General features: G+C 53.0%; 1 protein-coding gene and 1 long non-coding RNA gene across 2 annotated transcripts; one reads left to right on the forward strand and one right to left on the reverse strand.

Moving 5' to 3' along the window:
* Window positions 1-5: 5 nt before the first annotated feature.
* LOC118696549 (uncharacterized) lies at window positions 6-4,447 on the forward strand. Its single transcript, XR_008508854.1, has 3 exons — window positions 6-42; window positions 1,938-2,080; window positions 2,953-4,447. It is a non-coding gene; the product is annotated as an uncharacterized LOC118696549 (long non-coding RNA).
* Window positions 4,448-5,546: 1,099 nt separating this feature from the next.
* ITGB3 (integrin subunit beta 3) lies at window positions 5,547-27,457 on the reverse strand. The gene is made up of 15 exons (XM_036398730.2): window positions 27,197-27,457; window positions 22,114-22,199; window positions 17,785-17,977; window positions 15,697-15,949; window positions 14,828-14,990; window positions 14,081-14,242; window positions 13,789-13,884; window positions 13,534-13,623; window positions 13,023-13,157; window positions 11,951-12,380; window positions 9,557-9,779; window positions 9,179-9,279; window positions 8,938-9,057; window positions 7,776-7,942; window positions 5,547-6,930 (listed from the first exon to the last, which is right to left on the reverse strand). Exons 1-15 carry the CDS (start codon window positions 27,252-27,254, stop codon window positions 6,862-6,864), a joined length of 2,346 nt encoding a protein of 781 aa, XP_036254623.1. The 5' UTR covers window positions 27,255-27,457; the 3' UTR covers window positions 5,547-6,861.
* Window positions 27,458-27,738: the final 281 nt, after the last annotated feature.

A 27,738-nucleotide genomic window follows, 5' to 3' on the forward strand; every position in this document is an offset into this window, starting at 1 on the left:
AAGGAGGACTGCGGGCGGCGGTCACGTGGGAGGAGCGATCAGGTGAGGCGGGCCCGCCGGAACGTGACGGGGAAGGGTCCTGCAAACGGCTTTGGGGAGTTTACCTCGCATTCCAGGGAGTTCCGGAACGGGACAGGCTGCAGGGGACCACAGGGCTTCCTCTGCTCCAGCCTTCCTACTCCAGTAGGGTCATTCCAGAGTACATGGTACAGAATCCTAGAATGGTTTGGGTGGGAAGGGACCTTAGAGACCACCCAGTGCCACCCCTGCGATGGCAGGGACACCTTCCACTGTCCCAGGGTGCTCCAAGTTCTGTCCAACCTGGCCTTGGACACTTTCAGGAATCCAGGGGCAGACACAGCTGCTCTGGGCACCCTGTGCCAGGGCCTGCCCAACCTCACAGGGAGGAATTTCCTCCCAACATCCCAGTAAATTCTGCTCTTTCAAATTGAACCCATTCCCCCTTGTCCTCTTACAACGAGGTATAATGGGTTCAAATTCGAAGGATTTGAATGGATTACCCAGGACTGCCTCCAGACAGTTCTGGAGTATCTCTAACAATGAAAGCTTGACACCTCTGGACAATCTCATCCAGTGCTTGGTCACTGCACAATGATGAAGTTCTTTTGGATGTTCAGGTGGAACTTCCTGGACATCAGTTTGTGTCTGTTGACTCTTGTTCTATTGCTCAGCACCTCTGAGCAGAGGTGCTCCATATTATTGGCCCCTTTTTAGATATTTACTTATTTGGCCTTCTGGGAAGAGGGAGGGAAGATGAAGGAGGAAGGACAGAAATCGAGGAGGCCACCAGGATGATCAGAAGGATAGAACACCTCTTGTACCAGGAAAGACTAAGAGAGTTGGGATTGTTCAGCCTGGAGATGAGAAGCTCTGGGGTGACTTAAATGTGGCCCTTTCTGGTACCTGAGGGAAGTCTCCAAAAAAGATGGAGAGCAACTATTGACAAGGGCTTGGAGTGACAGGACAAGGGGGAATGGCTTCACACTGACAGGGGGCAGGGTTAAATGGGATATTGTAAGAAATTCTTCCCTGTGAGGGTGGGCAGGCCCTGGCACAGGGTGCCCAGAGCAGTTGTGGCTGCCCCTGGGTCCCTGTCAGTGTCCAAGACCAGGCTGGACGGGGCTTGGAGCAGCCTGGGATAGTAGAAGGTGTCCCTGCCATGGCAGGGGTGGCACTGGATGGGCTTTAAAGACCCCTACAAACCATTCTGTGATTCTGTAATTTTGTTCATAGCGTGCAAAGGGAGGCACAGGGTGACTTTCCAAATTTTGGGGGGCATCTTTCTGCAACACTTGAAGGAGTCTCCATCCATCCACACTGGCTGGTGCTGTCTCTGAGCTCCTGTGGGTGGCAACCAGAAGACAAAAGTGAGAGACATTGGCTTGTGAAACAGCCCAGCCCCACTCAGCACCAGCTGCTGCACCCATGGCTTTGGAGGCACCTGGAACCTGGGGAGTTTAAACTGCACAGGGGTGTGACATGCCCGTGGTGGCACTTCCAGCAGTGCCTTTGCAGAGCAGATGGCAGCCATGCAGATGCTTCTGGATGTGTAACCAGAGAAAAAGCTTTTCTGGAAATCTCGTCTTGGGGCCCCTGTATTTTGTTTATGTTGTTATATAAGGCAGAAATACCCCAGTAGAGAGGGGCACTTCCCTCTCTGTCCCACAGAGGCAACTCCCCTGATAATCTGAAACAATTCTCCTGAGGCAGAGTTGCCAACTCCACCCATTTCCCAAGGACTTTGAGGTGGAGGATTCCTCTGGTAATTGTAGCTGCCTGAGTAATTTTTCCTATACCTCGTTGTAAGAGGACAAGGGGGAATGGGTTCAATTTGAAAGAGCAGGATTTGCTGGGATGTGGGCTGAAGAGGAGGAGAGTGGTTAGAGCTGTGACTGAGCCTTGTCCTGCTTTCACAGAGCTCAAAGGGAGCACAGATCCCAGCAGCCTTGAGAAGATCTCGACAAGTTATGCCATGGGGATCCACCCCTATTTTTCACACTGCTGGTTAGGTATCTGGCAGGGAGGACAATTCCCTGCAGTTTATCATTAGCCAGAAAAGGTAAGGTTGACTCTTTCTATGTTCCATCTGGTAAGGGAAGAGCTTGGCCTCTGCTCTTGTAGCCAGGAACATCTGAAACAAACTGGAAAAAGGGAAAAAGTGAGAGTCTGGACTAAATCCAGAGACAGAAATCCCCATCATAGCATGATGCCTCTGTGGCACCTGGAGGTACAAAAATAAGGCATCAGACCCTGCTGGGACAGGAGAGGATGACTTTACTGCTGGAGGAGCCATCAGTCCCTCGCCACCAGAGACTTGCTTCCATGTTTATCCCATGTGGGTGGGAGCCACTGCAATATTTTAAGGGAATCAGTGGCCTCATGTTAACATCACTTCCTTGTCATCTGACAAGCACCAGTACAGGCATGCAGGAGGCTTTTAACTAATCTGTTGGTTTCCAAAGATTTCTAGGTTTCCTCCAAGGAAAAAGACCTAGCCTTACCTTCCTCTGTCCTAAGGCTTCCAGCTTTCCTGGCTGGTCAGGTGAGCCCTGCTGGCTGTGGAGCTCAGGATGGAGTTGGGATCCTGGATGTCACCCTTGTGCTCTAGGGAGTGCCCAGGCAATGTTTGAGTGGAGCAGGGAGTGTTGCCAGCACTCCAGGGAGATTTCAGGCTTTGGGAGTGACACCAAAAGGGCAGCTGGAGAGACTCCATCCACAGAATCCAGACCTGACACCTCCCATGGCTCTGGGGTCAAGTGAGTCTCCTCTGTGACCAGATCAAAGCCCAGATTGTCCACAATGGTTGTGCTCTTTGTAACAAGAAAGTGTTGGAAAACTGCCCTGCCTACTGGCAGTCAGCACAGAGAGACTTGCCAAAAAGATGTTATTAATAATAATAATAATAATAATGGTGTCTCCTTTGCCTTTCAGCCACTCCTTCCATCTCAGGACCTGAAGAAATGTAGCCACAATAATACAATGAAACTCCCTCCCTCCCAGCAGGGCTGGATGCTGAGGACAAAGAAGATTAAATTACCTTTCCATGGCCACTCATAACCCATCACTTCCTTCAATGCTCCACCAAGCATACAGACACAGGCCTTTCTCTTATACCCTGCTGAGGGGTGGCACTGCTGAGACACACCGAGTCCACACTGTGCCTCTCTGCCATATAATGCAAAGCAAAAATTCAACCCAAGATGAAGGGGAGTGCAGAAATAGAGAGAATTTAAGCTGTTCTGAGTGCATGGTGTGTCCCACGCCAGAGTGACCCAAAGAGAGTTGCAGAGACCCAGCAGCCTCCCTGTGTTTCTGTTGCTGGGTAGCTGAAGGAGAGGCCAGGTAGGAGCAGAGAGCAAGGAGGCGAATGCCAGTCCCCTCCTGTGGTGTGTCCTGGGCTTCCTGCAGCTCCTCGCTGGCTAAGGGGATAGCTGGAATCGACATTGTGGATGTCAGCCATGTCCCCAGGACTGTGGGGAAAGGTGGAGTTAGTCAGTGGGGAGATATCATAGTCATGGAATGGTTGGGGTTGGAAGGGATCTCAAAGACCATCTCATTCCACCCACTGCCATGGGCAGGGACATCTTCCACTCAACCAGGTTGCTCCAAGCCCTACTCAACCTGGCCTTGAACCCTTCCAGGGATGGGGCAGCCACAGCTGTTCTAGGCACCCTGTGCCAGGGCCTCCCCACCCTCGCAAGGAGGAATTTCTTCCCAATATCCCATCTAACCCTGCCCTCTGGCAGTGGGAAGCCATTCTCCCTTGTCCTGTGACTCTAGGCCCTTGTAAAAAAGTCTCGCTCCATCTTTCCTGTCAGCTTCTTCAGGTAGTGCAAGGTCACAATGAGTCACTCTGAAGCTTTGTTTCTCCAGGCTGAACAATCCCAATTCTCTCAGAAAATATGTTTGAGGAAGGGGAGCCCGAAATACAACAATCTAAATTATTCTGTGATTTTGTGCCAAGGAAAACGCAACATTTTGGCTTTTTGTTTTTAATTCCAGCTCTTTCTTCTCTTCTTCTCCAAATCTTAAGTTTTCTGCCCAGCAGATGCTCCAGATCCTGAGCTATCCTGAAGTGCTGATGCTCACCATCTACAGTCATGCCCTTCAGTATCTCCTGGAGACTCTGTTCTGGAAAATGGATTTCCATTGAGAGTGTTGGGACTTCAGCACTCCAACATTGACCTGCTTCCCTAGAATTAATTGGGAGATGTGTTTCATTTCAGAAAATTCCCTAGACACGTAGAAAACCACTTTCTGGGTTGTGAGTCAGACAAAATGCACCTTTTGTCATCTTCTGTCTGTATTGGAAGTGCTTTGCTTATTTCTGGGGTTTATTAACAGAAAACAGTTTACAAAAGGAGTTGATGGGGTCCAAGGAAAGAGCACTTCAGTGCTTCCAGGAATTAAAGAATTCTGGCCTTAAGTGTTGCTGTAGGAGCTGTGTCAGTGGGATGGGTTTCAGGGTGTCCCCACTCCCTGGAAACCTCCGTGGGGCAAATGTCCCTGTCCAGTGTGGGAGATGATCACTCAGCAACCCAGAAGGTGGAAGGCTTGGGCCGAACGCGTACAGACACCACCATCTAGTGGTGCCGGGCTCCAACAGCCTCCATGCAGCCCGGAATCGGCACGTCCCGCACAGTTGGACCTACTACCGCTCCCAAATGGCTTCTCCCAGGGAGCTGAGAGCAACCACAAAGTCCACGCCCTGCCCAAGGAGGGACCTCCGGCTGCTCCCTCTCTACTCCGGCCGGCACAGCGACACTGCCTTGATTTTGGGGGGAAAAGTCACTCCCGACTCCCAACAGCTGCTCCTTGTGGTCATGGGCTTGATCCTGCAAAGAGCCGTGCCCCCTGGCATCAAAGGCAGTGAACTGGGATAAACTGGGGTCTTGCCTCATCCCACAGCTCCATGGAAGTCTCCTGCCTGAATAGCATATGTGGAATCGTTGGAATTTGTCCAGTGGAAGCAGCCCCAGGCAGCCTGAGGGGAGCTCATCCTGATTCTTGATGTTGCAGCCAGGCTTTGCCTTTGCCTGAGTCCACTGGCAGACAAAATGCTCAGCCTGGGGCCAAACTAAGCTGGGCCTAACTCCACTCAAGCCCAGATTCCACTTGCGTGCTGGAATCAACCACTGAGCCCCTACCTGGCACAGCTGGGGACACTGAACACTGCCCAAGGTGCCTGAATATAGTGTGGGTTGGGAGCACCTGGTAGCACGGGGCATGTATGGGGTGTCAGAGACCCAAGCAAACAGGATGTTGCATGCTGGGGTTCACTCCTCTTGCATGGGAGTGAAGTGCTGCCAGTACCATAGTCTGCAGTGGACTTTGGCCCACCTTGTGCCCCCCAACTTGTTATTGACCCTAAGGAGGGAACCAGTAACAGAGCAGAGACCCCCATGGGGGTCCCACAGCCCTGTTTGCCCTGGTTCTGCCATCTGTCAACCCATCTCATCTCAAACCAGCTCCCCTAGTTTTGTTGGGGTGTCAGGGGCTGCCCTCAGGGCAGAAACCTGGGCACGGGCTGGGGACCACTACTGATAGTAGTCTGAGTGATGTTTTGGTTTTTTTTTCCCTGGTTTTTGTTTGTTTGTTATTATTTTTATTTTTGTCATGTGAATCACTGGAACTCTGGTGCTGCCCATCCATCCCTGGCCCCCCTCCAGGGCTCGGCCCCAGATCCCACCCAGCACCAACTGCTGCCCCTGCTCCCACACTGCTGGGACAGGCCAGCCAGGGAACAGGGACATAGGGCCACCACCAGCTCAGCCAACACACTGCTGGGGCCAACCCCACAATGGGAGCAAGGTCACTGTTGCTTTTTGGGGCAATTGAGGGGAATTGAGCCATGTGCTCTGGCAGGGCAGGGACCAGACAGCAGCACTGTTACAGCCCAGCACTGCCCCTGGGACAGTTCTTTGTTTTCCTCCACAGGAACACACAGCCCCAGGCAGCAGGACATAGCCTGACCCCTGCCTGCTCTTCTGGAACCCTGAGCCACACAGAAGTCCAGGGGTGGTGCAGTTACACAGTCCAAAAAACACAGTAAGGGGAGAGAGATGTCATGACCCTGCTGAAGCAGCTGCTTGCACATCCATGTGTGCTGTGGCATGGGGACAGCAGAGGCAGGCAGGAGGAGCTCAGCACCATCCCAAGGGGCTGACCCAGGCTGCAGCTGGTACCAGCACAGCTGATGCTACACAGAATTGGCAGTGAATGCACTGGAGGGAGGGCACTGCTATGCGGAGCACAGCTATTTACCACCCTGGGTCACAGCAGCACCAGTGACATATGGTTGCAAGAAGAAAGGAGCTGCTGGGCTGCTCGAACAGTGTCCTGAATCCCCAAAGCCAGAGATGGCTCCTGCCTGCTGGCAGCTGCCCTGTCCCAAAGGAGAAGGTCCCTGTGCCCAGAGGGACCGAGACCAGTGCAGAAGGGGACTCCAAGCATGCAGAACTTCACCAGCACACACTGTGGAGGAGAGCACAGCTCAGCATGTGGTTCAAGCAGTTGCTCCTGAAATGCCTGTGGCCTGATGAGCACCAAAGAGTTCACAGACTGACAGAGATCATCCCATTTCTCTGTGTTCAGTGTATGGGGGGGCTGGTGGCTTTGCGAGCGACCTGCTGAGGTAAGGACCGAGGTTTGCCATGGAAAGCACATCCCTGCAGTTACAGTGGGGTGACAGACAATAGGGCTTGGAGGCAGTCAGGGACTTGTTAAATCACATGCAGTCATTCACACAGGCAGACACAAACAAGCTCTTCTGTAAACTGGGTTCCAGGAGATCCCATGGATCATCAGCTGATCCCATGGCCAGTGCTGGATGTGGCATCCTTACATGTTCCCACGGTATGTAATGTTGGTGAAGGTAGATGTGGCCTCTTTATATAAAGGGTTATGGGTCTGGGGAAAGAAAGAAGATGAAAAAGAGCATCATCACTTTGTGCTTGGCATCAGCATTTGTTCTGCTTAACATCTGGGGTAACTGAGGCACTGTCTCAGCATGGAGTAGTGGATCTCTGTCTCCACCCAAGGCTTTGGATGAGCAGTTTAATGGCTCCCCATAAGGTTTCATGGGGCAGAATAGGGAAAAGCTGCTGTGGAGGAAAAGAGAAGCAGCAGGAGCTCAGGAGGAGAGAGACCTTTTGAAAGAGCCTCCCATCCCATCCCATCCCATCCATCCCATCCCATCCCATCCCATCCCATCCCATCCCATCCCATCCCATCCCATCCCATCCCACACCATCCCTTCACTTTGTAGGGGGTTAGGAGATGGAGGATAGGTGGGGGACAGGTATCAGTGCTGTCCCAGCCCCCTCCCTTGTGCTCAGGGTTCCTCAGTGCTTTCCAGCATCCTGTGGCAGGAGGGACCTTCTGCCTCACTCATGGGATGGAAACACTGCTGTGAGCAGTGAGTAAGGGGGTCATGCTGCTGACAAGTGCTTTGGATATGCTGGAGGGGGGAAAATAACCTAGGACATCTCCTATCACCTGTGCACAGCCCCTGGGACCACAGCAGGCTCAGGGAAGGGGTGTTCTGGCTGGCAGTGTCACCTTGAGTCCTGCCTGGGACACTATCCCAGGCTTTAGAGAGGAATGGGACAAGCTGGCCCTTAAGGACCATGTCACGGGGACAACAGACAGCAGCTGGGCTCTCATTCCAGGAACACTGGGATCTGGATCCCTCAAGGCAGAGGCTGTGGGGTTTTGGGACTCCTGCCCAGCACACCCAATCCACTGCTCCTCACCGTGTCCCACTTGGCCCTGGCCTTCTCCTCCTCGAAATGGGCGAACTCACGGCGGTCGTGGATGGTGATGAGGAGCTTCCATATGAGCAGAGCAGCAAGGCCGATGAGCAGGATGGCACCTGTCACTGAGAGCAGGACCACCAGGACGTCTGGCCCCTTTGGACAGTCTGGAGCAGAGAGGAAGGCAGGGTTGCGGGGAGCTCAGCAGACCCAGGGCAACTTCAGGCAGCTCTGGGGCTACCTAGCCATGTGTACATGGAGCTCCTTTGGTCTCAGGAGGGCATCATCCTCCTCTGCCAGCAAGCAGGAGCCTCTACCCTGAGCACAGCAGGCTCTGTGAAGGAGGATCCCATCCATGGGGCACCTGTGCCAAAGTACTTGAGCACCTGTCTGTAGGGTGGGGGTCTGCACCCAAGCCTGGAGCTAGACCAGGGGCATCACAGGTCCCACCTGCAGTGGGGGATGACACCAGAGACCAAGTCCTTGTGCTTGTGAAGTTTGCCCAAAACCACCAGCCCACTGACACCCCCCCAGCCTCTGGCTGTGTGTCAACACTGAATTGACAAATGGGGGCAGAGAGATCCAGTGTGAGCCTCCGCAGCTCCTGCTCCCCCTGCACAGTGCCCCGGGCCATGTGGCCACCCCAGCCTTCGCCCTGCCTCTCCTCTCCCATCTGGCTGTGGGGCTGGGAAGTGTGGGCTGTACCCTGCCCATAGCAGACAGCTGCTGTGAGAGCTGTTGGCTGCCTTCATGGCCCTGCTTCTGAAGGATCTGCAGCCACACAGCCCCAGGCTCAGCTGAGGTCAGTGGAGACCCCGGGGCTGCTGATGGGAGTCTCCTCTTATCTGCTTCCCAAGAAAAATCACCCCCACAAAGTCAACACAGGATGAGGGCGGTGGGAAGGTTGAACCCCCATCCTTGGTCTCAATGAGGGGATGAAATAACTTAGGAAATGTGATACCTGAGAGGCAGGAAATCATGGCCCGCTGGCACTGAGCAGGGGACAAAGAAGTTCTTTAATCCCTCTCAGCCCCCAGCCATGGTGCCCCATGAGCCTGGCTGGAGTGGGAGGTACAAACATTCCCCCCCGCCCCTGTCAGCACAGAAACCCAGCACAGTACATTCTGCAGTCCCCAGCCTAAGCATGGCAGCTGGGTCTTACCAGGCTCCTCGATGACATAGAGGATGGACTTGCCACTGGAGTCCTCGTAGTACTGGAACCTCATCACACAGTCATTCTCATCCTTATAGGTGCAGTTCACAGCATCCTTGCCCCTGTCACCTGCCAGAGGGAGAGGCTCAGAGTCCCCATGCTGAGGGGTGCATACACAGAGGGAAAGCATGTGGCATATGCAGCCCTCTGGATTTCCACATATTAGGACAGGGGTTGGGTCTCCTCTTACTCAGTTCCTGCACCGTCTCAATGTCGTCACGGCACATGCGGCTGCAGGACTGCTGCTCCACTAGCTTTCCCCGCTCAAACTTCTTGCATTCCACACAATCCCTGTGGAAGAGGAGGGAGGTTCCATGAGCTTTTCCAGGCTCTCCTCAGGCAACTGTCACACCTTTCAGTTTCAGGTTGTGGAAATCACAGCAGTCCCAACCCTACTGGGCTGCAGATAGTGAGAGCTCCTGCCACCAGTGCTGCAAGCTCCATGATGGGATATGACCCCTCTCAGCTCTCTGCCAGCTCCCCTGAATTCCACTGAATATGACCTATCCCAGCTCTCTGCCAGCTCACAATGAGGTATGACCTGTCCCAGCCCTCTGCTCTTTCTCACTTTTTGATGGTGCAGGCATCCGGGCAGGTGGGGCACTTCTCGCAGGTGTCTCCGTAGGAGCCAGGCTGGGTGCACTCGCAGCGGCCGCACACGCAGGAGCCGTGGCCGCTGCACACCAGCCCATTGCTGGACATGCAGGTGTCAGTGCGCGTGGTGCAGTTGCAGTAGTCTCCCGTCCAGTCTGAGTTGCACACACAATCCCCACAGCTGCACTGCCCATGGCCTGGGGACAACCAAAAGGCATCAGAACTCTAAGTATCTCCACAGAGCCTGTTAGCAATTCCCCATATGGATGCGTATGATCCAGAGGTGCAACTCATCCTCTGTGGGCACTGCAAGGCAGACCGGCCACCTAGGACAACTCCTTTGCACTGTCCTTGGGGTGGGAGAGTGCAAGGTGTGAGAAGCTGACACCAAACCCAGACCTTCGCCATGTGCCCAACACTCCTCTTATCCCACCCAAGCAAGAACAAACTCCCACATTTCAGGCTGAGCTGCCCCAGCTCCAGCAGCAGCAACTGGAGATGCTCTATCAGATCTGTCTCTGAGCAAGTCAAGTTCTTTCTGTGGCTTTTCATTTCAGATTGAATCAGGACATCTGGTCAAAGCCCCCAAGTCTGGCTCCCTTCTCAGGCCTGGACCAGACAGGGAAAGCTGACTGCTGGGAAAAGCCCAACACACGTTCACTGAGACTGGTTTAGTCAGACAGACAGACAGGCATGCTCAAATCCTGCCAAACCCTGGAGCTATTTGGATTGTGGTTTATTTCAGCTCAAAGACGAGACACAGCAAGTGGTGGAAACACTGTGGACCTGCAGGCGCTGACCTGTCCTGAGCCCTGAGCACAGTGGGAGGAACACGTTGTCAATGCTGCTCCTGGCAGGGGATCGGCTGGGCACTGTCCCAGCCATGCCCTTGGAGGCACCAGTATGTGAAATAAATGTATAACCCCATTAATGAGGAACTAGGGCTGAGTCACAGGAAAATAGTGCCACACTGGGTGACAAGGCATGGAAACAGACGGGTAGGCTGGGGAGAAGTGGCTCAACGGGGTCAGAGAGTTCAGGTTAATTAACAGCCCACCCTGGCCAGGAGCAGCTCTTCATCATTGCCCTTCATCCACCCTGGGGACCTGCAGCCCCTGTTCAAACAGGAACAGGCTCCTTGAGGACACTGACTACTCAGGGTGGGGGAAACCCAGTGTTTCCACCTCCTTTATCAGCAGGCTGTTAAGATAAAGGATCAGTCTGAGCAGCACAGAGGCAGTGTGAGCCATGAAGTTGGCCTGAGGGGCAGGTGGGATATCAAAAACTCAATTTGGGGACATCAGGGAGCAAGAATCGAGTGTCATCTGGCCCCAGGTTTCACCTCATCCAGGCTGGGCTCCAGGAGTGGAATCAGCTTTGGCCACTGATGTTTTCCTGGGGATTTTGGGGATTTCAGCAGGGAAGTGGTGTCTTTTTCTGGCACTCTGTTAGCAGCCACCTATCCTGGGCTTACAGAGGGAGGCTAGGGTTAGGAATGGGAGTGGCTACCCCTCTCCCATTCCCCCCTTAAATCAGTTTTGGGGTGCTTTGCTCCTGGAGACGATGTGCCACAGTTTCATGCCTCATTCCTACGCACTGTCATCTCTCTCACATCCCTTAAATACATGAGATGGGCAGAGCACTGCAATTCACTCAGACCTTCAGTGTTTACTGGAGATGTGGGTGGAAGGAACCTTAAATGAAGGTTCCTGGTGGGTAAGAGGCCCTGGCATATCAGGACATTTGGAACTGCTGTTGGGATGGGGTTTCTGTAGGAGGGCTTCTTCCCTGGGAGAAGAACTAGAGAACCCAAGGACCTGGTCCTCTCTTTCCAGTACTGAGAGCAGCTGGACTGGAGAGGGGGAGTCTGGGAGCATGTGGCAGAGATGAATATTAAGGAGGGGAGATGTTGTAAGGCCAGCAAGGAAGGAGGATTTACTTCCCCCACTTTTGCCAATATGAAGTCTTCCAGAACTGGGTGGAGCATAAAACCCACCTCTCCCCACCTTTCCCCCTCCACCCTAGGGTTTCCTCCTGCAGAGCAGTACATCTGATGTGTTTGAGCTGTATGGTTCAAGCAAGTTCCCTGCTCTGTACACCCCAGAGCTGCTTCACTTGGTCCCCACTAAGCCTCCTTTTTAACCTTCTAGCCCATCCCCACTCCCAGCTCTCAGGAACAGGAGGTGGTAACAGTGGCCAAAAAGGTAGTAATTCCCCTTGCATCACTTCAGACCAGGGTTGGTGCAGGGAAAGTCATGGCTGAACAAGTCAGAGGTGGGGACAACTCACAGGACAAGCCCCAAAATGACTGGTGTCTCCCTTGCCCAGGATCTCAGGCAGCCTAAACAGCCCCAAGCCCAGCACTCACCCGAGCACATCTGGCCCTTGAAGCGAACACAGGAAAAGTCGTCACACTCGCAGTACTTGCCCGTCACCTTCCCAAAGTCGCTGCTGTGGCACACGCACTGCCCGCAGATGCACTCGCCACGCTGGCTGCACAGGGGCTGGCCTGGCCAGGGGCTGCAGTTGTCCTGCTGGGAGGGGTTGTACTCCTCCTCCGAGCACTCGCAGTGGGAGCCCAGGCGCCCGGGGTTGCAGCGGCACACGCCGCACTCCAGAGTGCCATTGCCATGGCTGCAGGACGGGCTGTTGCTCTCGGCGTGGCTCTCACAGGAGCACTCGCAGTCGAAGTTCACCACCACCGTCAGGCTGTCCTTGAAGCCCACAGGTTTGATGGTGAAGGATTTCTGCTGCTTCTGGGGGCAGCCCCGCACTTTGGCCTCGATACTGAAGCTCACCTGGAGGGCAAAGGTGTGTCTGGATGTCAGTACCTGCTCCAGTCCATGCTCCTGCTTAAGGAGCTCAGAAATGGGAGCCACCAGGTCTCTTTGGGCTCATCAAAGTTTATCAAAGCTGTCCCAGCACAATGTGGGCTAGATAATGTGCTTGCCACAGTAACCAGGAAAATTTTAGGTTCAATATTAGGAAAAATTTCTTCACTGAGAGGTTTGTCCGGCTCTGGCACCGGCTGCGCAGGGAAGAAGTAGAATCACTGTCCCTGGAAGTGTTCAAAAACCTGTAGATATGGTGCTCAGGGACATGGTTTAGTGGTGGACCTGTCAGAGATCAGTTAGTGGTTGGACTTGATGGTCTTAGAGGGCTTTTCCAACCCAAATGATTCCATGTTCCCATGCCCTGTGGGCAGCAGCTCAGGCTGAGCTAGAGAGATCAGAGTTTGCATCCAGCAGATTCAAAAAAGCATTCTCCTCCTTGCACCCACCCTGCTGGACCTCTCTCTCTCTCTAGTGCTGAGATTCCAGGGTCCGTGTCACCTGGGAGGTCATGGGACAAGCAGATGGTGCTGGTGCAGAGCAACAGATGACCTGGCAGTGCTGCTACATAGAGGGGAGAAAAGCCAAGCCCATGAGTGGGATCCTCACCGTGTCCCCGATCTTGAGCCCCATGCAGGACTTGAGCCCAGGGATGACCTCGTTGTTAAGGCAGGTGGCATTGAAGGTCAGGGACAGCTCTTCAGGGAGGTCACGCACCTCCAGCTCCACTTTGGAGCGGATTTTCTAGGGAAGGAGACAGGACTGATGAAGACACAGCACAGGCTGGGCAGGGCTTAGCCCTGGTGGGGTCCTCCCCTGCCCCCAGCACCACAGTGATGCTCCCATGCACATGGGAAAGGAGCCAAGTGCCCCAAGTCTTTCTCAAGCCTCAGCTATGTCATTCTCTACGGGGAAAAGTTTTCAAGATAGGAAAGGACAGGCAGTGAACACAGTGATCTCCCACGCCTGCACACATGGGTGGAAGCAGACAGTCACAGCTGTTCCAAGGAGGATGCTTGGGACTGGGGGAGCTGACAAATCTGTGGGTTGTTGGCAGTGGGAGCAGTGGCTGTTTTGTTATGAAGAGTGCTGTTGTGGGGCCATCACACTGCACACTCACCCCATATGAGTCCACTATGAGCTGCAGGACGTTGCTGGAGTCTCTGGACAAGGTGCCCACGGTTGTGCCTGGGATCAGCTCACTGTAGTTCTGTAGGAGTATCATAAACAAGGTCTGTTTGTTATGGGTAAATGTGCCATGGCTCGGTGAAATCCTGTCCGGGAACATGGGAGCTTTGATAGGACAGACCACCAAGCCATGTCCAGCCATCCATTGTCCACCAGACCCCCAGAAGGGTGGCTTTGCAGCTGGTACCTGGTAGAGGCCAACAACTGTATCTGTCACAGCAAAGATCAAGTTGATGTTCTTCTGTGAGAGTTTCTCAGTCATCAGGCCCAGAGAGGGATAGTCCTGGGGAAGAGGAGAGCTATAGCCTAGGAACATGTACACCCTCCCACCTTGGTCCCCATCATGCTCTCCAACCATGGCTGAAACACCTGTTCCATGCCCAGAGCACCTGTTTGGTCCCCAAGGGATGGGAAACCATCCCTTGGGGACCAAACAGGTGCTCTGGGCTCCACAACCCCATGCCTGGGTCAGGCTTTACCAGTGTGGTGGTGGCAGAGTAGAAATTATCCTTGTCGATGTGGCACTGGGCATCATTGGGCTGCACGATGCCAGCCAGCCGCCCGTCCAGTGCGATGTGGGTCTTCGCGTCCGTGGTGAAGACGAGCAGATGGGAAGCATCATTCCTCCAGCCAATTTTTTCCTGCAGCGAAAGGCAGCTCCCAGTCATGTGTCAGCATATGCTGAGGGCAGCCCCATGTGCCAGCACTCCACTGCTGCCTTTGTGCCAGGGGGTCACAGCTTGGCTGTAGAAACCAACCTCTGCATAGGAAACCAAGGCAATTGCTCTCGCAAGGAAGTGCTGTGGGAGTGTGGAGTCTGGAAGGGGGGCATGGGCTGCTTGTAGGTGAAAGATGAGTTTAATTGGTTAGAGTGTTAATCACCATGGTTAATGACACAGGGATGCAAGATCTCCAGCAAAACCAAGGTGAAGGCATAGGAAGTGTTGTCCCTTCTGGACTGGTCACTGCAGGGCTGACATGGGATTGTTCTCGAGCACCTGCTCTGCTCCTCTCCCCTACCGTGATCTCATGAGAGTCCTTCTCTTCCCTTGACTATTGGGCTGGAAATGTCTCACTTGAATGTTCACCCTCTCCAGAAGTCAGTCATACAACAACTCAACAAGGCTTATGATCATGTCTGGGAAGGATTGATTGGTCCCTGCCAATCTGCCTGGCCCAGCCTGGTGACCCTGCCCTGACGCCAGCCAGGCCTTCCTGCCCCTTACATCGCACACAGTGGCCTGGATGATGGCATCGAAGCCGCCCTCAGGAGCATCGCGGTTCCGGGAGACGCTCTGCTTCCGCACCTCCTCGTTGAAGCGAGTCACCTCATCCGTGAGCGACAGGACGTGTTTGTACCCAAACATGGGCAGGCAGGTTTCCCCGATCCTGTAGGAGGAGAGCACTCAGGGCACAGGGCTCATCAGGCTCTTCCAGCTCCCATCCCTGTCCTACAGCCATCCCAACATCCCATGGTCCTGCCCAGGATGTGCTGGAGGGACCCAACGCTCCCCAAGAGCCTGAGGCTGGTGAAGGACCTTTTAAATAAAATTAATGTTGTAGAGATGCTGGGCTCAGGTCAGCCCCCAGCCTCAGTCCTGCTGGGATTTTTAGGAGTCATTTTCTTCCAGCCTCAACATTTCTTTTGAAAACATGATGCAAATTTTTTCCCTCAAGAGCTTTCCCTTGATAATGATTTTTATAATTTAGACCTGCTCTTCCTCCCTGTGTCAGCAGAACAGATAGCACTGAGGTTTGAACCCTGTCCAGAATCAGGCACCCACTTTCTCCACTCCCCTCTTTTCCTCCCAGGCTCAACGTCACTTTTCTGCCTAGCCCCCTCCTAGTAGCACAGAGGAACAGGGAATGGGGATGAATTCAGTTCCTAATACCTCTGCCATTCCTTCTTCCTCACACTCTTTCCCTGGTCCAGCCTGTTGTCCTTCCCTTGGGAGACAACCTTTCAAGAACCTCTTAAACACAGGTCTTTTTTATGAGCTTCAGTTCTTCACCAACTCATGTGGATTTCCAGCCACATTGCAGTGGTGTCCCATCAACTTCTGGCCCTTACAGGACTCCCTCAACCTGGACTTACTCATAGCAAGGGTTCTTGATGGCTTCTGGAGGAGATATGTACATGTAGGGGGAAATGGGTTTGTCCACAAAGGCCCCAAAGCCGATGCGTAGGTTGCTGGTGAGCTTACGCATCTCACTGGCCAGTTTTGTGCCCAGGTTCTGGATGTTCCTCAGATCATCCTTCATTGAGTTAGACAGGTCCATGAGGTAGTAGATGTCCACAGGGTAATCTTCCACTTGACGCACTTGGACGTGAAAGACCTGGGAGTCATCTGCAAAATGACAGGGCAGTAGAGTGAGATCTCGTCTCCTGGAAGGGGGAAGGGGGCTCACCACAGGATTAGGGGGGAGGGGTCAGCAGGAACCCAAGGGGATGGTTAAAGCTTTTAGGAGGAAAACATTACCCTTAGACAGAGGGGCAAAGCCCTTAGTCAGGTGCTTGCATAGGAGATGCAAGTGTCCCTGCCCATGGCAGGAAGTGGAACAGCATTGTCTTCAAGGTTCCTTCCAACCCCAAAGCTGTTCTGGAATTCTGTGGCAGATGGGGGTTATGTCTCCTGTTCTCCTAAACTCTCAGTGCTGGGACATGAGCAGATCTTCCTGTCCAGGGCTGACCTCTCAAGATATCCTACAGGAACAGCTGGATGGAGTGAGGGAAACCCCCAGTGTGTGGGCAGCAGGTCTTAAAGGGATCACAAGGAAGGCTGCAAGACTTCTTCGGACTTCTCTGAGCTTCCAAGGACTCTGATAATTTTCTGCTCCCTCCCCCATCCCCGTTCCTTTCCTCTCCTCTTGGCTCTCCCAGCCACTTCTGAGAAAATTTTGGTGAAACATTTTCCATTGAAACAAAAACCTCCTTAGAAAGGACCTTCTGGGAAACATCCCAGTTTTGATGACTTCTGCACATATATTAAAAAAAAAGCTGAAAACACTTAGGGTTGACGTTTTCTTTCTTCCTTTTTAAGAGACACAGGTCCTTTCTTCTGATCTTTGAAATGGTTTCTTTGAAACATAACCCAGGGCACAGCTGAAGCCTTGTCAGAACACCTCATATGTTGAGAAGAAAAGGCCTTAACTGAGCTTAAATTATTATTGTTTTCAGATTTCTGTCTAAATCTGCATGCCGTGTTCTTTCAGGATGAAGAAAGTTTCAAAATTTATGACAGCCCGAAATGCTCCATCCCCTCTCCAGCTGTGCTAGGAGCCAGGGGTCCCATTTTTGTGCTTAGAAAGCAGCTGTTTGTCCTCATTGAGCTGAAACCATGAGGATTCTGAGCTTGTGGAACATGAGCTGTGACCTGTCCTGCTTGTATCCTTTGTGATTTGGTATTGGTTCATGAGTCAAGGCAGACAACTTATGCCAAACCTTGGTTCCACAGAGATGGTATCAAGCTGGGGATCTCTCCTCTTTATTCCAAGGAACAGGGATTTACAGCACTCAGAGCAGCATACTCACCTTCCTCCTGACAACAACCTCTAGAGCTAGAGAACAAGGGCCACTTAGAAGCTCCATGTCCCAATTGTGTGGGGATTCCTCTGCTTGCTGTCCTTCCAATGGGGCAGGACTCCTCCTGCCCATGCCCAAGGATGTGCACAGAGGCCATGTGCCCTATAGCTTTGCCTCCTGCCTGGCATTCTTGAAACTCCCGGATGCTGGCAAAGGACCAGAGCAGTTAATTTGCTCCAGTCTGCCTGGCTGAGCAGAGCCTGGGATATTACAGGGATCTGGTGGCAGCCCAACCCTGATAACTGCTCTGCAGCTTGTTAGATATGAGCTGACTTCCACTCAGGCATTCTGAGCACAGAAGCAGTGCCTCAGGTCTGAACAGCTTTATAAAATACCCCATGTGTTGTTTAAGTCACATCCTATCCTGCCCCTCAAATACCTCAGGACTGAGATAAGAGAAAAAACACAGCTATCAGAGAGCTCAGCTGCCCACCAGAGATGTTCTGGAGGATTCTGTGCTGCCGGCAGCCTGGCCTTGTCCCTGAAGGACATGAGACCACCCTGGCCAGTGAGGCAGAGTGATGGCTCACACAGTGCCTGAGCCCTTTGGGTTATTCCCACTGCATGTCCCCCTTCCTACATCAGTCTGCGGGCTCTTACCTGGCCGCAGGTTCAGCTGTATTCTCTGGGGGCTCATCTGGGTGGTGGTGGACCCCCCCGAGCCCTTGTTGCTGAGGGGCCGGTCCTCCAGGATGGTGACGCTGCTGCTGGGGGACTCGATGTGGTCCTGCCTGCAGCCGTTGAGCAGGAGGTTGGTACGCAGGTCACAGCGAGGGGTTGACTGTGCCCAGACCTGTGGGGGAGGGACACAGTCAGGAGCCTCCCAGGACTATGGTGGGAGAAGGAGAAAGGCCCCCACCTTTTCCTGGGAGAACCCCTGCTTTATCACACCTGACTCCAGAAAAGGATCAAAGGCTTCTTGGGGTACACAGTCTCTTGCCTGAGGAAGGCAGCAGACAGAGGGGATTTGGGATCAGCAACTCCTGCTGGAGCAACTCCTGCAGGAGCCCATCAGCCCTTGCCAAGGAATGATGGATAACACATCCCTGCCAACCTCCTCCTGACTCCTAGCAGCTGGAGCCTTAGGTCTGGGTTTTGGCAGAGCTTAAAGGAAATCCTGTCTCTCTGGGATGGCTAGAGGAGGGTGTGGCAGGATGTGAACATGGCAAGCTGGGTAGAGGCAGTGTGGGACTTTTAAAATTATTTATTACTTTGACAAAAGACAAATCACCTTTCCCCCCATTTTTCCAACATGGGCCCTTAGAAATCCTGCCATGAGCAAGAAGTGTGTCCACTGTGGGTGAGCTCATTGCACAGAGCAGTGCTCAGTTCCTGTCTGGAAGTGGATCAGACTTATCTCCAGCTCTCCAGCTTCCTAATGGATGGAGATGACTGGGGAAAGGAGCACCAAAAAAGGAATGAAAGAGTCCAAAGGCACTGGGGCTGTGGGAAAAGCCTTGAAGAGCCTGTCAGGGGTAGGAAGCACAAAGTGTGGAGTCACGGTGAGCTCCAGCCTTGTCCTTCCTTTCCTAGAAAGCTTCTGGTTCCTTGTTCTTATCACAGAACATTCAGGAGGGTTCCTACTCCTTTGGTTGCTTATGAAGACAAATATAGGAAGAATTTCTCTCCCAGCCCAACACCGCTGTGATCAGCTGCCTCATGTTCCTGCTCAGGGAGCACCCACCCTCCCCTCCAAAGGGATTCTTTATCTCCCTCCCTCAGCCCAAATCTTTCTGTATTAGAGTCCTCCAGCAGAGGACCACCACAGCCTCTTCCTGCAGCAAAGGGAGGTGTCACAAGTCCTGGTGGGGCTGGTTCAGTGCCCTCCCTGCTCCTGGAATGCTGGAATCCACTGCTGAGCTTTCTAATGCTAGAGAAGTTCCTGTGCAGGATATCAACTGCCATGAACTCTGTTCAGGCTGGTTGAACCCAGGGATGAATTTGTATGTTTTATGCAAACAAGTAGAAAAACACAAATGGTGTCAGGAGGCCCTGGCTGGCCCACAGCCCTCTGGAAACTGTGGCCAAGCAATAGCCAAAAAATACATCAGCAGGCGTGTTCCTACCCTGCTCCGCCTGGGCAGTGTGCTGACAGAGAGGAGGACGAGTCATCCCTCCAAATTAGCTCCCTCAAACCCACCCACCCAGCCATAAGCTTACTCCACAGGGCTCCCTGCTGTGGGAAGGGGTGGCTAGTTCACTCCAGATCCCATCAATCACCATGTACATTCCTGTCCCAGTCAGGGAAATCACTGGAAAAATATGCGGACGAAAAGCATGCTGGGCAGGTGGGTTTTAACCATGGTGCTCAGTGATACCTGAAGATTGTAGGGAGCTCCCAGGACCTAAGAGGCCTCATGGCACTTTATGGGATTAGCAGCATCATTCCTGCTGTGAGATTTCCATGGAGAGTGTTTAACCCTAGGGCTGCATCCTTCCCCTTTCTTTGGAGTCCTAAATACAGTGACTGACTGAAGACTTACAGGAGCCTCCCCAACAACAAAAACTACCACAAAAGTGGGACATTTGGCTACAAGGCCCTGGCAGCCCCCAGTCTGTTTTTGACCCTGGGCTCTGTCACTTTGCCGACGCAACAACTGGGGCACAGCCCTAGTTAGGAGTGACCTGGAGACAGCCCAAGCTTGCTGGTGACAAACTCACAGCACAGGGATTTCATCCATGAGAAACCCATTCCCTGTCAGCACAGCCCTGATGGCACCAGCTCCCTACAGGGAGATGTGTGCACCCTCTCTATCCCAGCCATCCCACAGCCCTTCCCAGAGATGCTCGCCAGCTCTCCCTGCCCTGTCCCACTGCAGAGCGGACATCTGCTCACACTCCCTTCAGAATGGGAAACATGATTATTTTATCCCAATCACTGCCTCCAGAGCTGATTAGTGAGGGCAGGGTCAGGCAGGGCTCTGGCAGAGCCAGTTCCATCCCTGAGCTCCCAGGCGGGAAGCCTGTGGGAATTTGCATACTCCCCAGGGCATCTCTGTTTTCATCTCGGACACAACCACATGCGGCATCAGCTTCTCTGCAGGACAGCTCGTGGGAGCACTCAGAGCACAGACACCTCCACAAATTAAGCTAAAACCTTCCATCAGCTTCTCTAAAATCCAAATCTGGTCCAGTCCAGCCTCCAAGAGACCCAGAGTGGGTGACATTTTGGGCGGGTGAGACGCTGAAGGATCTGCTACAATAATCTCCAAAGGGACTTTAGAGATTTGTCTCAGTGTTACAGCTTGGCTGGCTTTTTTCCAAAAAAGCAGATGAGAACATCTATTTGTTGGTAAGAGTGGTCAAGGTTTTTGAAAAATAAATAAAACTCAACTCTGCTCTGCATCAATGCTCGGCGGGGTCAGTGACCACAAGAAACCACAATGAAATGCTTCTCCAATCCAAAACCAGGACGGAGCAGGAGTAAACCATCACCACAGGCTCCTTGGGAAGGCAGTGTGAGTGGAAAAGGGCTGTAGTGGGAGCAGAACGAGCACAAATATGGGCACTGTCCCTTTAAAAACTGGGGGTGGGGGGGTGGGGGGTGGGGGCGCAGTATCAGAACCCTCCCCCACCCTAGGGAAATTAAACAAACCCACAGAAAAAACCCTCATTTGCTAAATTAAGACAACGTGGTCCAGATGTTGGAGGCAGAGTTGATGAGCACAGTGCACAGCCCAGCTCTCCGGGGGCTGGGTCTAGCAGCAGGACGGCTCCCTCACTCTTGCCCGGCAGCGCAGCTCAGAGAGGAAATATTTCCTTTTTTGGAAACCTTTGCTGTTCTGGAGGAAAAAAACCCCATCACGGCTCCCTCTGCACCGTCAAGCCACCAGTGCAGACCAGGATCAGCGGCTGGGAAGGAAGAGCCCAGCCCAGCCCAGCCACCATTCCCCTCGAAGGGGGGAATGGAGAGGGAAGCCCTTATCAAGCTGCATGTTTCAGCCACTCCTTGCGGGAGATAAGATGGGCACAAACATCTTTATTCACACCACATGCCAAGCATCAGATCTGATGGGCACAGCAAGCCAGAGGCCTCCCCTCTAGATATGCATTGATCCCAAAGCATTAGACAATTGCTGGCATGATCCAGCAGCCCCAGGTCTTTTCCAAGTCCCAGCGGGCATTATGGGCACAGATGCAGCTGATATAAGTGGGTCTTTAAGGACAGAGAAGGAGAAAGCAAGGAAAGCCTTGAAAGTTTCATCACCTCTCCCCATCCCCATCACCTCCCTTGGCTCTGCCCTGGGGCTCCTCTCCCATCCTCTTGGGAAACTCCTCCTCTTACCCAATGGATTAACCCCCAGGGCAGCATTTTTGGAGGGCAACGTGGCAGATCTGCTTGGCTCTCACCTACCCAAACAGGATGATTTGAGAGCCACAGCTCAGCACTCCCATCCACTTTAGCTTAGTAACCAAAAACAGGCACCTTGTCTTCTCCCCTTATTTCTAATGAAAAAGGCTTTAAACCCAGCCTTTAACTTCCGATGAGTATTTTCAATTCCTCCTTGCAAGCCTTCTAGGCGCCCTTCCCTTTTCACCCCTTCTAGGAATTAGGCTCCTTCAGCCAGTGCTTTACAACAGGTTTCCAAGAAACAAACCAAAAGTAAGCCAAGTTTTTAAATGTACATTATTTGAAAGATAAAGTGAATTCCTAGTGGAAACACCAACATTTCCCAGCCAGCTCAATGTAGCTCCCACCAACACACCCAGATAAGGGGCATATTTTTGGAGCAGGGCAGAAGTAGTGCCCACTGACCAAGTGCCTTGAGCTGAGGTTCTGAGCCAGGTGCCACCAATGAATCTGTTTAGATACAGGGGGAACAGATGGAGACTGAGCTTGTGGCTGTAACCTACACTTATCCCAAAGGTTCTTCCCTTCCTTTACATCCCTTTCCCTTCTCAGGGCCCTGCTTAGCCCCTAGCTCTTACCTCAGCAGAGCACCAGGCACAGAGGGGACTGACAGCCAGGCACTGCTTGCAGGAGTTCACCCCACGGGTGGTGCAGATGTTGCCCCCTGAAACAGCAAAACAGAGCAATTACAGCCCACAGAACCCAAACTCACATGTGTGCTCAGCCACCAGCTTCTGAGCAACCAGAGCCCCACCAGGGCCCTTCTCTATCCCTTTTCCTACCTGCAAACCCTGGATGTTGCCTCCTTGCTCTCTCCAGCCTGGTATGAGCCTCATCTTGCCCAAGGCTGAGCATCATTCCCTACCTACCAGCTCCTCAACGGGTCCTCTCACGACCCTGCAGCATCACATGGCTGTTGGAGTGAAGCCCCCTGGCAGGGAGTTCATGTATCCTTGCAGAGAGTCCTGCAGACACTTTGGGGCAGCAGGAGTGGAATGGGTGAATTCCCAAGGGTGCACAGTGATACCCATAGCCCTGTCAGCGATTGTCGCCTCTTCCCATCACCTTGATCCAGGGTGTTGTTGACACCTTGAGCAGACACTAAACTCAGTGGCTGGTTTTGGCTCGGCTTCAAATCCAGGGAAACGAGGGGAGTGAAAGGACACAACTCCAGAAATGTGCTGGTGGTGGTTGTCACCAATGTGCCAGGAAAGCCTGGGCTCTGTCAGTGGCTGTGGGGACTCTGGGAGATACCTGCTGCTACCAGTCCTGAAGATCAGAGGCTGGTGAGCCTTTGGGGTAGAATTAAAGGGCCATAAAATGCCTGTGGAGCCCAGGGGCAGGAGGAGCTCCTCTGACACAGACCAGAGTGAGCGGCCCTGCGGTTTCTGCTGCCAACGGCTGGTGTGACAAGTGGCTGGGACAGCTCTGCCTGGTGTCACTCTTGGTTCCTCCTCCCTCCTTGGCACAAGCATCTTGGCACTTTGAGGATTCCCTAGGCAGAGAAAACTGGAGCCAAGTACCCACTTGGCTGGGACACACTGCAGCCTGGGGAGCCAGGGGGATGCTGGCGGGGAGCAGTGGGCACTAGAGCCTCCCCCTCTGCCCTAAGTGCCCCCATGGTTGCCCAGGGCTGTCTGAGCAGTGTCCCACAACCACAGGAAATGGAACACAAAGCAGAAAGAGGAAATGGTGAAACAACATCATCAGATCTTTGAGCAGAACCACAACCACAGCCCCGTGCACTCCTGCCTGCTGGCATGTAGCCAGGGAGTGTACACACGTGTTCACACCTGTGTGAGTCTATTTGAGGGTGGTGTCCCAGGCTGTGCCAGTCCCGGGGGCCAGCGGCTGCTTGGGGATGTGCCCCAGAGGCTCCCCATCGTGCCTCTGACACCTGCAGTTCCCACTTGTCCCAGACTAAACTAAAGACTGAGCCCAAGTGCCTTGCTTAGCACCAGTTTTGGGGCGGCATCGACGCCCAGAGCTCTCATCATACCCTGAAATACCTGGCTCCATGTGAGGATGAGACAGATTTTAAATGTAACATTGCCCAGAAGAGTGACAGGTTAGTCTCCAGTGCTTCCTGCACCTCAGCAATGTGCCAGCAGCAGCACTGATCCTTGGGTGGACAGGGCTAGGAAGAGGGAGGGCAAAGGGCTCTCTGAAACCAATGACAACACCACAGCTCTCGCCGGCTCCTGCTGTGTCCATGTGAAATCCCTCCTGCCCTGCCAAGTGCCTGGTGGCTGCAGCCAGAGCACGTGCCATGGATTTATTTGTGCTGTGCCGTGCAGCTGGGAGCCAGCTCAGCCTCTGGGAAACAGAGAGGCACTGCCCAGACAGCCCTCAGGGATAAGACAGCCCTGGCAGCTCCAGGTGCTCTGGACTAAATGCTCAGAGCTGCCAACCCCGGGGCCACTTGCCTAAACACAGAAACAGCTTCCAAATCTGCAGGTCCCGGGGGAGCCCTGGTGCTTTGATATGAGCACCAGGATGACAGCCTTGGTTCAGGGATGGGGAGAGGTGCCAAGTACCCACCTGCCACAAGCCAGGGGTATCCCTGCTTTCCACTCTCACATCCTTCATGTAGTGGCCATGTCTAGCTGCTGGCTTATAACTGTGGTTGCTCAGCTCTGCTCAGGCAGTTACAGCACTGAGTACCACCAGCAACACTCCTGGTCCAGGCTCCTGTTCAATGCCAGTGTGGGTTTTGTCCCCTCATGGTGGGTTTTATCTGGTTTAGTCACCTGGCCCTGCCCCAGCACCCACCTTGCTGGGGAAGGGCAGAGCTGACAAGGCCTCCATGAGGGCTCTGGGACATGAGACTCACCAGTCCAAATCCTTCCTCAAACAGGTTTTCCCTGTGACTTGACCCAGTTCCTCAGCCACTCCCTGCCTCAGTTTCCCCTGAGCAGTGTTAACCCTGGTCTCAATGAGATCAGGTTCCACTAAACTCCATGTGGAGGATTCCAGGGTTATGTCTGCTGGCAGAGCCCCAGGGTGCCTCCTCATGCCATGAAATCTGATCTTGAGGCTAAGGAGCCCCTTGATCTTGAGACTAAGGACCCTCTGAGCTCATCTGCTCCTCACCATTTGGAACAAACTACCTCCTGCCTGTGTGCAGGTCCTGGCCCCAGGTGGTTTCCTTTCCTCTCCTTCTGCTGCCACCCCAAAGCCCAGGGGTCCTTTATCTGGTGTCCTCTCTCTTTGCTGGGGATGTAAATCCAGTCTTCTGGTGGATTTTGGAATGAGGGCCATAGACCTAGGCAGAGCACTGTCATGGCTGGGGAGCTGCACATGGGATCAGGTGGGGCTACAGCTGGGAAGTCCCTGAGTGAGGGATGCTGCCATTACCAAGGCTGTCCTGGGGTCTGATGTCACATCATGCCACTGTGCATTGCTGGTGGCTTTGCCTGGAGGGTCTCTGGAGGTCTGTATCTGCTCCCAGACACACATAGCCTTGTGGTCCCTATGATGTCCACCACTCCATGACCAAGACTTTGCTGGGGATGGAAGACCCTTCCCTTCCTTGGAACAAATCTCCAGCACTGTACAGGGCCATTCTTGGCTGCATTTCCATGGGGCTGGATGGAGCAGAGCCTTGGCAGTTATGACCATCCAAACATGAGGCTGGTCCTGCTGTGAGCAGGCAACTGCACACCCCACCACGGGGAAATGTTCCTTTTTCGGCATTCCCAGCACTGGTTGCATGGCTGGATGCAGGGATGCAGTGTTGGAAGAGTTTCGTGGTAGCAGGGACCTTGTGAAGATGTGGGAACAAAAGCACAGATGGGTGGAAGTGGAGGATGTGGAGGAGGTGGAGGATGTGAAAGATGGGGAGGATGCTGCAGCTGGAGTCCTCTCAGGTTTTGGCCCTGTGAGTGCCTGGCAGTCCTTCCCAAACTCGGACACTACCTGGCTGTGAGCAGGTCAACACCATCCCAGTACAGCCTATACTAACAAATTTTGTGTGTTTTAGATACTTTTTTTCCCATCTTTGGAGCTTTTTTCCCTAGCCATAAAAACTAATAAACCCAAGTACAAAACCTGCATTTTTAAATTATGATAGCAGCTGCTTTCACTCAATGAGCTGATCCTAAAGACTCCAGTTTTTGAAAAAAAGCAATCCTGAAATACAAGGAAATGGGAGATAAACTGTTCATGATGATGGGAACCACCCACCTGGGGGTGGGCAGAGCTGTGGTCCCGAGAGAGATGAAAGCAGGGAATCCCAGACTGGTTTGGATTGGAAGTGACCTTAAAGCCCATCCAGTTCCACCCCCTGCCATGAGCAGGAACATTTTCCACTAGACCAGGTTGTTCCAAGCCCTATCCAGCCTGGGACTGAATTTAGGGAATTCAATGAAATTCCCAGACGTTCCATGTCTCTGAAACACCCCAGATGTCTGTGGCTCAACATCACCCTGTCCTGACTGGAGAAAATTACTCAGTCCCAGTCTGCAATCAGAGTAACCTCCGAGTGGTGCAGGAGCAGCCACACTTTGTTTTCCCCCTTTGCCAAACTGAGCAAGAATGAGCACAGAGAAAACCTGATAAAGACATTTGAGGAAATTTGATAAAGGTACAAACCACATCCTCTCCAGCCTTTCTGTTGACTAAGTGATAAGGACCTGGGCTTTCTTGGCAGATCCCCACCCTACCATTCTGGGGGTGTTTCTTCTTTCAAGCCTCTCCCTTCCTGCCAGCATCTTCCTGGTAATGGGATGCCCCAAACTGAGCACAGGCACCAGAGATATGTGCACAGCCCCAAATTGCAGCTCTATGAACTCAAACTCTTGCAGGGGTTATCCCATGTCCTGTACTAATGGCAGCTCCATCCGGCAGCAGATCAGAGCCTCAGGCTGTTCCTGGGAATTCACTAAAGTCTGGAATTCTTTAGACAGAACAATGTTGCTCCAAACCCCAAGTCTGGCTGTGAAAACAATGTGACCGATTTATAAATCACCATACTGCAGTTTCTAGACTTCCTTTGAGGCCTAGTCACTAGGAGCACACCTGGGGAGGAGATAATGCTTTTCCAGGCTTTCCTGTACTTCTGACACTGGAAAACTTTTAAAAAATACAAACTACATTTATCCTGAGATCATATGATGCCAGAAATCAGATTTCTTAAAGAAAAGCATTAAAAAAACCCACGAGAAAAATAACACAGGACAGCAATGTTGACATAAATGTTCCGTCCCCGTCCCCCCCCCCCCCCCGCCCTTAAAATGTACTGACACAGGAAGGAATTACCTGACGTGATTTCTCCCAGTGTATTTTCTGTTTATAAAGGACGAAGCCCAAGTCACACCCCAGTCCTTGCATTACAAACCAGTAACCAGAGCCAAACAGAGAGTAGGTAGATCCAGTAAGATCTACCACATGCAGTAAGAATAACCCACAAAAGTATGCCTTGACCCTATAACATCCCTGAGAAGTTCCTAGCCCCGACCCAGACGAAGCCCAACCGGTCTGAGCGGCGCTTCCTATGTGGGAATGCGCTGCAGCTCAGGCTGCCAGCTCCCCCTCCGGGTGATTTTCCCGTGAAATCACAGACCCTGGGAATGCAGAAAGTCCTGGGATTTTTTAGAAGTAACAGGCAACATCTTCACTAAATGGCTATAAACAGAGACAGGAGCGACAGAGTAAGCCTACCCCAGCTGCCAGTAGCGCAGAGCAGGAGGATCCCGAGGGTCACGGAGAGTTGATCCATCTTCTCTGAGCCCCGGGCTGGGGGCACTGCTGGGACCGGCCCCTCACGAGTGATGGGCAGCGGCTCGGGAGTAGCTGGAGGCTTTTAGCGGCTGACGCGATGAATCACAGGGCTGGGTGAGTGACACACATGGCGAGCGAGCGGGCGGCCGGAGGAAACTGCTGCCTCGTCACTTCGGAGTCCGGAGTGTCTCCGCCCGGTCTGCCGCCAGCTCCTTATGAGGTTTTCACTCTCTCGGCTTAAACAAGGACCTAATAAACCCTGGCAGCGAGTCCTCCCTCGACAATGGTGACCTGCAGCCCCGGGGCTCGTAACAGGCTCTTTCCCATAGGCTGTTCCGCCTCGCTTTAATTCCTTACAAAATCTTGTTCACTCCTTCCTTTTATTAACTCTTGAAAGGCAGCTGGTTTTAAACCGCGTCTGAGCTGCTGGAGTTCAAGGATTTAAGGAGAAAGAGAGCAAATACACACTAATACGGAAGTGT

This window comes from Molothrus ater, chromosome 27 (genome assembly GCF_012460135.2).
Source record: "Molothrus ater isolate BHLD 08-10-18 breed brown headed cowbird chromosome 27, BPBGC_Mater_1.1, whole genome shotgun sequence".
NCBI lineage: Eukaryota > Metazoa > Chordata > Aves > Passeriformes > Icteridae > Molothrus > Molothrus ater.

Excerpts from the sequence above, each read along its gene's own strand:
- ITGB3 (XM_036398730.2), bottom strand. The coding sequence starts at position 27,254 with ATGGATCAACTCTCCGTGACCCTCGGGATCCTCCTGCTCTGCGCTACT. Across the intron at positions 13,158-13,533 it reads TCATAGTGGACTCATATGGG|AAAATCCGCTCCAAAGTGGA; the intron begins GTGAGTGTGCAG and ends CTCCTTCCCTAG. Across the intron at positions 9,280-9,556 it reads GATGCCTGCACCATCAAAAA|GGATTGTGTGGAATGCAAGA; the intron begins GTGAGAAAGAGC and ends CCTCTTCCACAG.